The sequence below is a fragment of the Pelodiscus sinensis genome, chromosome 2, assembly GCF_052426305.1.
Source record: "Pelodiscus sinensis isolate ZL-2025 chromosome 2, ASM5242630v1, whole genome shotgun sequence".
In the NCBI taxonomy this organism is placed as follows: Eukaryota; Metazoa; Chordata; order Testudines; family Trionychidae; genus Pelodiscus; species Pelodiscus sinensis.
In genome coordinates this window covers 828,830-842,340 of record NC_143053.1, presented here as the reverse complement: position 1 = coordinate 842,340, position 13,511 = coordinate 828,830, and the positions used below count along the sequence as shown (strand labels likewise).

Sequence of the window (13,511 nt, the reverse complement as noted above, 5' to 3'; positions counted from 1 at the left end):
TTTTATACAGGGGCAGTAAGATATTCTGGGTCTTATTTTCTATCCCTTTCTTAATAATTCCTAGCATCCTATTTGCCTTTTTGACCGCCGCTGCACACTGTGTGGAAGTTTTCATAGAACTATCCACGATAACTCCAAGATCTCTTTCCTGATTTGCTGTAGCTAAATTAGCCCCCATCATACTGTACGTATAGTTGGGGTTGTTTTTTTCCAACGTGCATTACTTTACACTTTATAGACTAACTGAAGTGTAGGAGCATAAACTTTCGTGGGCAAAGACCCACTTTGTCTTCGTTTTGACGAAGTGGGTCTTTGCCCACGAAAGCTTATGCTCCTACACTTCAGTTAGTCTCTAAGGTGCCACAGGACTCCTCGTCGCCTTTGCAGATTCAGACTAACACGGCTACCCCTCTGATACTTTACACTTATCCACATTAAATTTCATTTGCCGTTTTGTTGCCCAATCACTCAGTTTGGTGAGATCTTGTTGAAGTTCTTCACAGTCTGCTTCTGTCTTGACTATCCTAAACAGTTTGGTATCATCCGCAAACTTTACCACCTCAGGGTATGTCTACACTACCCCGCTAGTTCGAACTAGGGTGGTAATGTAGGCATACCGCACTTGTAAATGAAGCCCGGGATTTGAATTTCCTGGGCTTCATTTGCATAAGCCGGCCGGCGCCATTTTTAAATGCCGGCTTGTTCGAACCCCGTGCCGCGCGGCTACACGCGGCACGGGCTAGATAGTTCGAACTAGCAAGCCATTCCGAACTATGGGTATGTCTACACTACAAAGTTAGTTCGAACTAACTTTCATAGGCGCTACACTAGCGCTCCGTTAGTTCGAACTTAATTCGAACTAACGGAGCGCTTAGTTCGAACTAGGAAAACCTCATTTTACGAGGATTAAACCTAGTTCGAACTTACTAGTTCAAATTAAGGGCTGTGTAGCCCTTTAGTTCAAACTAGTGGGAGCCCAGCCCTTCCCAGGTTCCCCTGGTGGCTGCTCTGGGCCAAAGCAGGAAAACTCCTCTCCTCTCCCCAGCCCCGGGCCCTTAAAGGGGTAGACTCTGGCCAGACGGCACTAGAGTCAGCCAACCCTGCCAGCAGTCTCTGCCCCGAACCAGGGGCTGCAGGATGAGCCAGGCAGCCAGTGCCAGCGAGCCGTCCCCCCGCCCAGTCCCCCAGCACCCAGGGGCCAGCCAGGGGCCGTAGATGGCGCGCACCCTCCTGGTCTAGTGTGGAGGTCATGGACCTCATTGAGGTTTGGGGGCAGGCCCCCAGCGTCCATGATCTCTGTACTAGGAGGAGGAACGTGGCCGTCTACGGGCGCATAGCGGCCGCCATGGCCCGAAAGGGACACAGGCCACCCAGGAGCAGGTGCACCTGAAAGTAAAACAGCTGCGGCAGGCGTACCCCATGGCCACCAGGGGCGGCGCCGCAGCAGGGGCTGCCACCTGCCCCTACTTCCCTGCCCTCGACCGACTCTTGGGGGGCGGGGCGGTCCGTGCCAGCCTGGGAGGCAGCGAGCCGGGACTGGAGGGCCCTGACCTGGGCGCACCAGAAGGGCCACCGCCAGCAGTTCCAGCAGGGTCGTCCAGGGAGACCGTACTGGGTAAGTAGTTTGAATTAAATAGTTCTGGGGGGGGGGGAGGAGGCGGGAGGGAGACCAGGGACCGCGCGCGTGGGCCATGCCTTCCACGGATCACGCAGACACCTGTGCACGTGCGAGCACGTGCCATGCCACGCTCCAGCTGCGTGACACCCAGGGGCCATTGCCCAATAGGCACATGCTTGTGCAAAGAGACGTGACATGCTCCCGACCCTGGGGCAGGACCCAGCAGGATGCTTTCCCTTCACATGTCCCCTCTACACGGAGGCAGGGGACATCTCCCCCTCCCCCCCGCCGCCCCGGCCACACTATACATGGCACAGGGACATGGGTGCGGTCTTGGGGCAGCTCCCAGTCCCGGGGAGAGCCAGACATCCTGACCATGGCCTCTGTACAAGCACAGCGGCTGTGACGGTGCAGGACATGGTCACCCTCACGTTGCGGAGTTGGGGAGGGGGCTGGGCATCATCTACTGTGTCCCCAGGGAGAACTGACCACTTCTCTTCTGTCTCTACAGCTGCACCAGCTGCTCGTGCAGGGCGCACCACCCCACCCGGGTCATGCTCCCGCACCCGCGGCCTGCTCCGGACCGCCAGCACGGAGCAGGAGTACCGGGACCAGCACCTTGGGGCCCTGCGAGCCGTGCACCGCACACTACAGGCGTGGATGAGGGAAGACCTGCAGGTCCGCCACGAGCTGCTGGCTGAGCTCCGAGGGCTGAGCACCAACCTGCAGCTCCTGCTGCAGAGCATGGTGCCCCGTGCTGGTCCTGCGCCTGCTGCCCCCCCAACTGCTGTCCCTCCTCCCACGCCTGCTCCCCCTCCCACCTCTCCCTCCTCAACCCCCACAACCTCTTCCTCAATGTCCACACCCCCCACCTCAACCTCCGCACCCTCCACCCCATCCCCCCGGGGACGCCGAGGCCCCCTCCCTCGCCGTGCTGGAAGGCGGTTGGCCCGGCGAGACCCCCACCCCTGATCCTTCAGTTTCCCCACCCCCTCCTTTCCCTTGCTTCCCCCTTTCAGCTCCCTCCTCCCAGTTTTCCCCCTCCCCTCTCCCACCCTCTCTCTTCCCCTCTCCCACCTCCTTTTCCCAGTTTCCCCGAGTTTTGTTAAATAAACAGAGTTTCTATTTTTGAACACACGTGTCCTTTATTTTGTACATCAAGAAGAGGGGCTAGGGAAGGGAAAGTGGAAGGAGGTGAGGGAGGACTGGGGCACGAGCCCCCGATGGGGAGGACTGGGCTGGCTCTGCGGGCTTCTGGGGGTGGAAGCTCTCCTGCAGCCCCCCAATTGCCCTCTCTCCCCAGATGGCAGCCTGCGGCACGTGCATCCGGGCTGATGGCCGAGTGCTGTGATGTGCCCAGTGTGGGTACTCCGGGCACTCCAAGCCAGGACTGCTTTGCAAGCGGGGCACCCCTGAGAACTGTCTGTCCAGGGTGGGGGTCGGGTCCCTTTAAGCGCAGCCCTGGGCTAGCCTGAGGCAGCATCTCCACGCTCTAAGTCCTCCTCTGATGCCCTGCCGGCACTGCTTCCGGCCATCCTTAAGCCCAGTTCAGGGTCCACTATGTGTGGACATGCTAGTTCGAATTAGCAAAACGCTAATTCGAACTAGTTTTTTAGTCTGGATCCGTTAGTTCGAATTAGCTTAGTTCGAATTAACTAATTAGTTCGAATTAACGTTGTAGTGTAGACGTACCCTATCTGTACGCCTCGTGGAATGAGGTGTACAGATAGTTCGGAATGGCTTGCTAGTTCGAACTATCTAGCCCGTGACGCGTGTAGCCGCGCGGCACGGGGTTCGAACAAGCCGGCATTTAAAAATGGCGCCGGCCGGCTTATGCAAATGAAGCCTGGGAAATTCAAATCCCGGGCTTCATTTGCAAGTGCGGTATGCCTACATAACCCCGCTAGTTCGAACTAGCGGGGTAGTGTAGACATACCCTCACTGCTTACCCCTTTCTCTAGATCATTTATGAATAAGTTGAAAAGGATTGGTCCCAGGACTGACCCTTGGGGGACACCACTAGTTACCCCTCTCCAATCTGAAAATTTACCATTTATTCCTACCCTTTGTTTCTTGTCTTTTAACCAGTTCTCAGTCCAAGAAAGGACCTTCCCTCTTATCCCATGGCCATGGAATTTACACAAGAGCCTTTGGTGAGGGACCTTGTCAAAGGCTTTCTGAAAATCCAAGTATACTATATCTACTGGATCCCCCTTGTCCGCATGTTTGTTAACCCCTTCAAAGAACTCTAAGGGTATGTCTACACTACCCCCCTAGTTCAAACTAGGGGGGTAATGTATGCATACCGAACTTGCTAATGAAGCCCGGGATTTGAATTTCCCGGGTTTCATTAGCATAAAGCCGGCGCCGCCATTTTTAAAAGCCGGCTAGTGCGAACCCCGTGCCGCGCGGCTACATGCGGCACGGACTAGATAGTTCGGATTAGGCTTCCGAACGAGGAACGAGGTGTACAGATAGTTCGGATTAGGAAGCCTAATCCGAACTATCTAGTCCGTGCCGCGTGTAGCCGCACAGCACGGGGTTCGCACTAGCCGGCTTTTAAAAATGGCGGCGCCGGCTTTATGCTAATGAAGCCCGGGAAATTCAAATCCCGGGCTTCATTAGCAAGTTCGGTATGCATACATTACCCCGCTAGTTCGAACTAGGGGGGTAGTGTAGACATACCCTAACAGATTAGTAAGACAGGATTTCCCTTTACAGAAACCATATTGACTTTTGTCCAACAAATTATGTTCTTCTACATACCTGACAATTTTATTCTTTACTATTGTTTCGACTACTTTGCCCGGTACTGACGTTACACTTACTGGTCTGTAATTGCCAGGATGGCCTCTACAGCCCTTTTTAAACATTGGTGTCACGTTAGCAAAGCCAGCTCCCCCATCCCTCTTGGCTGTTCTCTCTGCAGGGCTGGCGAGAAACTGGGCTGCAAGCCTGGCTGGAATAGGCTCCGGGTAGCGCCCACTGCAGTGCTGTCTCATGTGTTCCTCACAGGTGAACCAGGGGAACATGCCTGGGATCCAGAGCACCTTCCTGGCCATGGACACGGAGGAGGGCGTGGAGGTGGTGTGGAATGAGCTGCATTTCACAGACAAGAAGGCCTTCAAGGCCCATGAGGTGACTGGCTCCTTCCTGCTTTTGTGCTGGCTGGACAAGCACTCCCCTCCCCCCGCACTCATCAGTTCCCTAAAACCCCAGGCCCGCTTGGCCCTGCTGGCCTACAGCTCAGGTGGCTTCTGCCTACACATTCTCCTTGAGATGTTGCTCATCTCCGGCCCGTACAGACCCACCCCAGGAACATCAGAGGTCGCTCCCCTGTGCCTCCTCCATGCCTAGAGACAGCTCTTCTGTCTATGGTTGCCAGCTTCCAAACGGCACAAAACCAAACACCCCATCCCTGCCCTAAGGCCATACCCCTGCCCAGCCCCTTCTCAGGGGCCCTGACCCTTGCTCGCTCCATCCCCCCCCTTCCACTGTTCACCATGCTCTCACTGTCACTGGGCTTGGGCAGGGTGTGGGGTGCAGTGGGGAGATTGAGGATTCCGGCCATGGGCATAGGCTCTGGAGTGGGTCTGGGGATGAGGGGGCTGATTCTTAGGCTCATGGGCAGCCAAGGAGGGTCTGTGTGCTGCCTTCATGCCGACAGGAGCCGCCCCTGCAGCTCCCATTGGTTGCAGTTCCTGGACAATGGGAGCTGCAGAGCCAGCACTCTGGGTGGGGACAATGCACGGAGCCTTCCTGCTGCAGGGACCCGGTGGCCACTTCTGGGAGCCGTAAGGAGAAGTAGGGAAGCTGCCTCAGACCAGGCCTCTGCTCTGCCACCAACCAGACTTTAAACGGCTGCTGACCAGAGCCATCAGGGTTCATTTTCGATAGGGCATTCAGGTCAAAACCTGGATCCTAGCAACCCTCCTCCTGTCGCTGCTCCCCTTGTCTCTGAACCAGTCCCTGTACCTCCCCCTCCCCCCTTGCTCAGATAGGTCCTGGTGTGCCCTGCGCCCCCCAGAGCCTGCTCCCCTGCACCTCACTCCCCATCACGACCCTGGTCTCCCCAACGTGCTCACCTTGCCTGTACCCACAGGAGAAGATCAAGACCATGTTTGAGCAGCTGGTGGTTGTGGACCATCCCAATATCGTGAAGTTGCACAAGTACTGGCTGGATGTGAAGGATGCCAAGGCCCGGGTAAGGGGGCAGGGCGGGCCCCAGATGGGGGCCATGTCTGCAGACGGGGATCCTGTGCAGGTGCTGCTGCTCCTTGGCCTTTGCAGAGGTGCCTGAGAACCCTGCGCAGGCTCTTGCTCTCTTCCCCATCCGGCGGGGGGGCAGGCAAAGGGCCTGGCGGGGGGATACTGGGCTGCAGAGGGCAAACGTCTCACTCCCCTCCCCCACCAGGTGATCTTCATCACCGAATACGTGTCCTCGGGGAGCCTGAAGCAGTTCCTGAAGAAAACCAAGAAGAACCACAAGGCCATGAATGCTCGGGTAGGTCCCGGGAATGGGTGGGCAGGGGAGTGGACACCCCATGCCAGGCAGGGAGCCTAGGCCCCATTCCCCTGAGGCGAAGACCCTCCCCTTCCAACCTGAGCTGACCTAGCCTTAGAAACCAGGACTCTGCCCCCACCCACTGCCGGCTGGCACCTCCTAGGGCACAACCCGGAGGGGACTCCCTGGGGCCGTCCCGCCGAGGCGCCGTGCCGGGTTCTGTTCCCCTCCGTGACCAGGAGCCTGGGCGCGTCCCTGTGACATGGGGCAGCACCTCCCTCGCCGTGCGGCTGGCCCCCTGGGGCGCATGATGCTCCAGCAAGGGCCATTGGAGACCCAAGACAGGTGCATTTTAAGCCATGTGTTTTCTCCGAGCGCTGCCCAGGCCCCGGCTCCTCTGGGAGAGACTCGTGGGCTGCCGGGCACTCAGCCTCGCTAGCATCTGTCGGGGACACTAACCTGGCCCCTTTGCTTGACTCTGGGGCCTGCTGCCGGGGGTGGCCCTGCGGGTTGGCCTGGGAGGAGTAAAGGTGAGGGGGCCTGGGACCGGGCCCTCCGGAGCAGGTTGGAGGGGTGATCTTGTTCTGCTCTCTGGGGACCGGACGGGCTTTACTGAGCTGGGGCGCTGTGCTCTCTCCCCCAGGCCTGGAAGCGCTGGTGCACACAGATCCTCTCTGCTCTCAGGTGAGCCCCTGTGCAGTTGCCTGGCTTGCGGCTTCATGCCCCGGGGGCCAGAAACATTTCAGGGGGCTCTGATCTTTCCACAGCTTCCTGCACTCCTGCGACCCACCCATCATCCACGGCAACCTGACCAGTGACACCGTCTTCATCCAGCACAACGGCCTCATCAAGATCGGCTCAGGTACCCGCAGCGGTTCCCCAGCTAGGGTGGGTGGGTGCTTGGTTGGGTGGCAGAAGGGGTGACCTGCAGGTAGCTGGGGGGGGCTCTGGCCCGGATGGGAGAGGGGGCGACCTGCAGGCAGCTGGGGGGGGCTCTGGCCCGGGTGGGAGAGGGGGCGACCTGCAGGCAGCTGGGGGGGGCTCTGGCCCAGGTGGGAGAGGGGTGACCTGCAGGCAGCTGGGGGGGGCTCTGGCCCACCTGCAGGCAGCTGGGGGGGGCTCTGGCCCAGGTGGGAGAGGGGGTGACCTGCAGGCAGCTGGGGGGGGCTCTGGCCCGGGTGGGGGAGGGGGCGACCTGCAGGCAGCTGGGGGGGGCTCTGGCCCAGGTGGGAGAGGGGTGACCTGCAGGCAGCTGGGGGGGGCTCTGGCCCAGGTGGGAGAGGGGGCGACCTGCAGGCAGCTGGGGGGGGCTCTGGCCCAGGTGGGGGAGGGGGCGACCTGCAGGCAGCTGGGGGGGGCTCTGGCCCGGGTGGGAGAGGGGGTGACCTGCAGGCAGCTGGGGGGGGCTCTGGCCCGGGTGGGAGAGGGGGCGACCTGCAGGCAGCTGGGGGGGGCTCTGGCCCGGGTGGGAGAAGGGGGACCTGCAGGCAGCTGGGGGGGGCTCTGGCCCGGGTGGGAGAGGGGGCGACCTGCAGGCAGCTGGGGGGGGCTCTGGCCCGGGTGGGAGAGGGGGCGACCTGCAGGCAGCTGGGGGGGGCTCTGGCCCAGGGTGGGAGAGGGGGCGACCTGCAGGCAGCTGGGGGGGGCTCTGGCCCGGGTGGGAGAAGGGGCGACCTGCAGGCAGCTGGGGGGGGGGGCTCTGGGAGAGGGGGCGACCTGCAGGCAGCTGGGAGGGGCTCTGGCCCGGGTGGGGGAGGGGGCGACCTGCAGGCAGCTGGGAGGGGCTCTGGCCCGGGTGGGGGAGGGGGCGACCTGCAGGCAGCTGGGGGGGGGGGCTCTGGCCCGGGTGGGAGAGGGGGCGACCTGCAGGCAGCTGGGGGGGGGGGCTCTGGCCCGGGTGGGGAGGGGGTGACCTGCAGGCAGCTGGGGGGGGCTCTGGCCCGGGTGGGGGAGGGGGCGACCTGCAGGCAGCTGGGGGGGGGCGGCTCTGGCCCGGGTGGGGGAGGGGGCGACCTGCAGGCAGCTGGGGGGAGGCAGCGCTTGCCTGGGTGGGGGAGGGGGCGACCTGCAGGCAGCTGGGGGGGGCGGCTCTGGCCCGGGTGGGGGAGGGGGCGACCTGCAGGCAGCTGGGGGGGTGACTCTGGCTCAGGTGGGCGAGGGGGCGACCTGCAGGCAGCTGGGGGGGGCAGCTCTTGCCTGGGTGGGGGAGGGGGCGACCTGCAGGCAGCTGGGGGGGCAGCTCTTGCCTGGGTGGGGGAGGGGGTGACCTGCAGGCAGCTGGGGGGGCAGCTCTTGCCTGGGTGGGGGAGGGGGTGACCTGCAGGCAGCTGGGGGGGCAGCTCTTGCCTGGGTGGGGGAGGGGGCGACGTGCAGGCAGCTGGGGGGGCAGCTCTTGCCTGGGTGGGGGAGGGGGTGACCTGCAGGCAGCTGGGGGGGCAGCTCTTGCCTGGGTGGGGGGGGCGACCTGCAGACAGTGGGGTGCATCACTGGGCACTGTGGTTTAGAGTTACCGTCTCCCGTCTCCCCTCCCCCCCCCGCCATATCTCTGCTGTGCTGCTCCGGACCGGCTCCCACCCTGCAGTGTGGCACAGGGTATTTGCGAATGGTGAGTCTCTCCTGCCGTCTCCGGAGGCCTGTCCATCCCTTCAGCCCCGCCCCTCCGGCACGCTGTGGTAATGCCAGGGGTCCCAGAGCCGCGCCCCGCCCCGCCCCTCGGGCACGCTGTGTTAATGCCAGGGGTCCCAGAGCCGCGCCCCGCCCCGCCCCTCGGGCACGCTGTGGTAATGCCAGGGGTCCCAGAGCCGCGCCCCGCCCCGCCCCTCGGGCACGCTGTGGTAATGCCAGGGGTCCCAGAGCCGCGCCCCGCCCCGCCCCTCGGGCACGCTGTGGTAATGCCAGGGGTCCCAGAGCCGCGCCCCGCCCCGCCCCGCCCCTCGGGCACGCTGTGTTAATGCCAGGGGTCCCAGAGCCGCGCCCCGCCCCGCCCCCCCTCGGGCACGCTGTGGTAATGCCAGGGGTCCCAGAGCCGCGCCCCGCCCCGCCCCTCGGGCACGCTGTGGTAATGCCAGGGGTCCCAGAGCCGCGCCCCGCCCCGCCCCTCGGGCACGCTGTGTTAATGCCAGGGGTCCCAGAGCCGCGCCCCGCCCCGCCCCGCCCCTCGGGCACGCTGTGTTAATGCCAGGGGTCCCAGAGCTGAGCCCCGCCCCGCCCCGCCCCTCGGGCACGCTGTGTTAATGCCAGGGGTCCCAGAGCCGCGCCCCGCCCCGCCCCTCGGGCACGCTGTGGTAATGCCAGGGGTCCCAGAGCCGCGCTCCGCCCCGCCCCTCGGGCACGCTGTGTTAATGCCAGGGGTCCCAGAGCCGCGCCCCGCCCCGCCCCGCCCCTCGGGCACGCTGTGTTAATGCCAGGGGTCCCAGAGCTGAGCCCCGCCCCGCTCCTCGGGCACGCTGTGTTAATGCCAGGGGTCCCAGAGCCGCGCCCCGCCCCGCCCCTCGGGCACGCTGTGGTAATGCCAGGGGTCCCAGAGCCGCGCCCCGCCCCGCCCCTCGGGCACGCTGTGTTAATGCCAGGGGTCCCAGAGCCGCGCCCCGCCCCGCCCCTCGGGCACGCTGTGGTAATGCCAGGGGTCCCAGAGCCGCGCTCCGCCCCGCCCCTCGGGCACGCTGTGTTAATGCCAGGGGTCCCAGAGCCGCGCCCCGCCCCGCCCCTCGGGCACGCTGTGGTAATGCCAGGGGTCCCAGAGCTGAGCCCCGCCCCGCCCCTCGGGCACGCTGTGGTAATGCCAGGGGTCCCAGAGCTGAGCCCCGCCCCGCCCCTCGGGCACGCTGTGGTAATGCCAGGGGTCCCAGAGCCGCGCTCCGCCCCGCCCCGCCCCTCGGGCACGCTGTGGTAATGCCAGGGGTCCCAGAGCCGCGCCCCGCCCCGCCCCGCCCCTCCGGCACGCTGTGGTAATGCCAGGGGTCCCAGAGCCGCGCCCCGCCCCGCCCCGCCCCTCGGGCACGCTGTGGTAATGCCAGGAGTCCCAGAGCCGCGCCCCGCCCCGCCCCTCGGGCACGCTGTGTTAATGCCAGGGGTCCCAGAGCCGCGCCCCGCCCCGCCCCTCGGGCACGCTGTGGTAATGCCAGGGGTCCCAGAGCCGCGCTCCGCCCCGCCCCTCGGGCACGCTGTGTTAATGCCAGGGGTCCCAGAGCCGCGCCCCGCCCCGCCCCTCGGGCACGCTGTGTTAATGCCAGGGGTCCCAGAGCCGCGCTCCGCCCCGCCCCTCGGGCACGCTGTGTTAATGCCAGGGGTCCCAGAGCCGCGCCCCGCCCCGCCCCTCGGGCACGCTGTGTTAATGCCAGGGGTCCCAGAGCCGCGCCCCGCCCCGCCCCTCGGGCACGCTGTGGTAATGCCAGGGGTCCCAGAGCTGAGCCCCGCCCCTCCCCGCCCCTCGGGCACGCTGTGTTAATGCCAGGGGTCCCAGAGCTGAGCCCCGCCCCGCCCCGCTCCTCGGGCACGCTGTGGTAATGCCAGGGGTCCCAGAGCTGAGCCCCGCCCCGCCCCTCGGGCACGCTGTGTTAATGCCAGGGGTCCCAGAGCTGAGCCCCGCCCCGCCCCTCGGGCACGCTGTGTTAATGCCAGGGGTCCCAGAGCCGCGCTCCGCCCCGCCCCGCCCCTCGGGCACGCTGTGTTAATGCCAGGGGTCCCAGAGCTGAGCCCCGCCCCGCCCCTCGGGCACGCTGTGTTAATGCCAGGGGTCCCAGAGCCGCGCCCCGCCCCGCTCCTCGGGCACGCTGTGGTAATGCCAGGGGTCCCAGAGCTGCGCCCCGCCCCGCCCCTCGGGCACGCTGTGTTAATGCCAGGGGTCCCAGAGCCGCGCTCCGCCCCGCCCCGCCCCTCGGGCACGCTGTGGTAATGCCAGGGGTCCCAGAGCTGAGCCCCGCCCCGCCCCGCTCCTCGGGCACGCTGTGGTAATGCCAGGGGTCCCAGAGCTGAGCCCCGCCCCGCCCCGCCCCTCGGGCACGCTGTGTTAATGCCAGGGGTCCCAGAGCCGCGCCCCGCCCCGCCCCTCGGGTACGCTGTGGTAATGCCAGGGGTCCCAGAGCTGAGCCCCGCCCCGCCCCGCCCCGCCCCTCGGGCACGCTGTGTTAATGCCAGGGGTCCCAGAGCCGCGCCCCGCCCCGCCCCTCGGGCACGCTGTGGTAATGCCAGGGGTCCCAGAGCTGAGCCCCGCCCCGCCCCGCCCCTCGGGCACGCTGTGGTAATGCCAGGGGTCCCAGAGCTGAGCCCCGCCCCGCCCCGCCCCTCGGGCACGCTGTGTTAATGCCAGGGGTCCCAGAGCCGCGCCCCGCCCCGCCCCTCGGGCACGCTGTGTTAATGCCATGGGTCCCAGAGCCGCGCCCCGCCCCGCCCCTCGGGCACGCTGTGTTAATGCCAGGGGTCCCAGAGCCGCGCTCCGCCCCGCCCCGCCCCTCGGGCACGCTGTGTTAATGCCAGGGGTCCCAGAGCTGAGCCCCGCCCCGCCCCGCTCCTCGGGCACGCTGTGGTAATGCCAGGGGTCCCAGAGCTGAGCCCCGCCCCGCCCCGCTCCTCGGGCACGCTGTGGTAATGCCAGGGGTCCCAGAGCCGCGCCCCGCCCCGCCCCTCGGGCACGCTGTGTTAATGCCAGGGGTCCCAGAGCTGAGCCCCGCCCCGCCCCGCTCCTCGGGCACGCTGTGGTAATGCCAGGGGTCCCAGAGCCGCGCTCCGCCCCGCCCCTCGGGCACGCTGTGTTAATGCCAGGGGTCCCAGAGCCGCGCTCCGCCCCGCCCCGCCCCTCGGGCACGCTGTGTTAATGCCAGGGGTCCCAGAGCTGAGCCGCGCCCCGCCCCGCCCCGCCCCTCGGGCACGCTGTGGTAATGCCAGGGGTCCCAGAGCCGCGCCCCGCCCCGCCCCTCGGGCACGCTGTGGTAATGCCAGGGGTCCCAGAGCTGAGCCCCGCCCCGCCCCGCCCCTCGGGCACGCTGTGGTAATGCCAGGGGTCCCAGAGCTGAGCCCTGCCCCGCCCCGCTCCTCGGGCACGCTGTGGTAATGCCAGGGGTCCCAGAGCTGAGCCCCGCCCCGCCCCGCTCCTCGGGCACGCTGTGGTAATGCCAGGGGTCCCAGAGCTGAGCCGCGCCCCGCCCCGCCCCTCGGGCACGCTGTGGTAATGCCAGGGGTCCCAGAGCCGCGCCCCGCCCCGCCCCTCGGGCACGCTGTGGTAATGCCAGGGGTCCCAGAGCCGCGCTCCGCCCCGCCCCTCGGGCACGCTGTGTTAATGCCAGGGGTCCCAGAGCTGAGCCCCGCCCCGCCCCTCGGGCACGCTGTGTTAATGCCAGGGGTCCCAGAGCTGAGCCCCGCCCCGCCCCGCTCCTCGGGCACGCTGTGGTAATGCCAGGGGTCCCAGAGCCGCGCTCCGCCCCGCCCCTCGGGCACGCTGTATTAATGCCAGGGGTCCCAGAGCTGAGCCGCGCCCCGCCCCGCCCCTCGGGCACGCTGTGTTAATGCCAGGGGTCCCAGAGCCGCGCTCCGCCCCGCCCCGCCCCTCGGGCACGCTGTGGTAATGCCAGGGGTCCCATAGCTGAGCCCCGCCCCGCCCCGCTCTTCGGGCACGCTGTGTTAATGCCAGGGGTCCCAGAGCTGAGCCCCGCCCCGCCCCGCCCCTCGGGCACGCTGTGGTAATGCCAGGGGTCCCAGAGCCGCGCTCCGCCCCGCCCCTCGGGCACGCTGTGTTAATGCCAGGGGTCCCAGAGCCGCGCCCCGCCCCGCCCCTCGGGCACGCTGTGTTAATGCCAGGGGTCCCAGAGCCGCGCTCCGCCCCGCCCCGCCCCTCGGGCACGCTGTGTTAATGCCAGGGGTCCCAGAGCTGAGCCCCGCCCCGCCCCGCTCCTCGGGCACGCTGTGGTAATGCCAGGGGTCCCAGAGCTGAGCCCCGCCCCGCCCCTCGGGCACGCTGTGTTAATGCCATGGGTTCCAGAGCCGCGCCCCGCCCCGCCCCTCGGGCACGCTGTGTTAATGCCAGGGGTCCCAGAGCCGCGCCCCGCCCCGCCCCTCGGGCACGCTGTGTTAATGCCAGGGGTCCCAGAGCTGAGCCCCGCCCCGCCCCTCGGGCACGCTGTGTTAATGCCAGGGGTCCCAGAGCTGAGCCCCGCCCCGCCCCTCGGGCACGCTGTGGTAATGCCAGGGGTCCCAGAGCCGCGCCCCGCCCCGCCCCGCCCCTCGGGCACGCTGTGTTAATGCCAGGGGTCCCAGAGCCGCGCTCCGCCCCGCCCCGCCCCTCGGGCACGCTGTGTTAATGCCAGGGGTCCCAGAGCCGCGCCCCGCCCCGCCCCTCGGGCACGCTGTGTTAATGCCAGGGGTCCCAGAGCCGCGCTCCGCCCCGCCCCGCCCCTC

The 13,511-nt window shown here is 66.4% G+C and overlaps 1 protein-coding gene across 1 annotated transcript in view; it reads left to right on the top strand.

Annotated features, from left to right (window-relative positions):
- The window catches only part of NRBP2 (nuclear receptor binding protein 2), an 81,684-nt gene that overhangs the window by 14,342 nt on the left and 53,831 nt on the right, over window positions 1-13,511 (top strand). Inside the window, exons 2-7 of the mRNA XM_089776079.1 lie at window positions 4,634-4,756; window positions 5,721-5,822; window positions 6,033-6,122; window positions 6,766-6,806; window positions 6,890-6,984; window positions 8,704-8,727. Of these exons, the coding sequence (XP_089632205.1) occupies window positions 4,634-4,756; window positions 5,721-5,822; window positions 6,033-6,122; window positions 6,766-6,806; window positions 6,890-6,984; window positions 8,704-8,727 (475 nt within the window). The remainder of the gene's footprint in view (window positions 1-4,633; window positions 4,757-5,720; window positions 5,823-6,032; window positions 6,123-6,765; window positions 6,807-6,889; window positions 6,985-8,703; window positions 8,728-13,511) is intronic.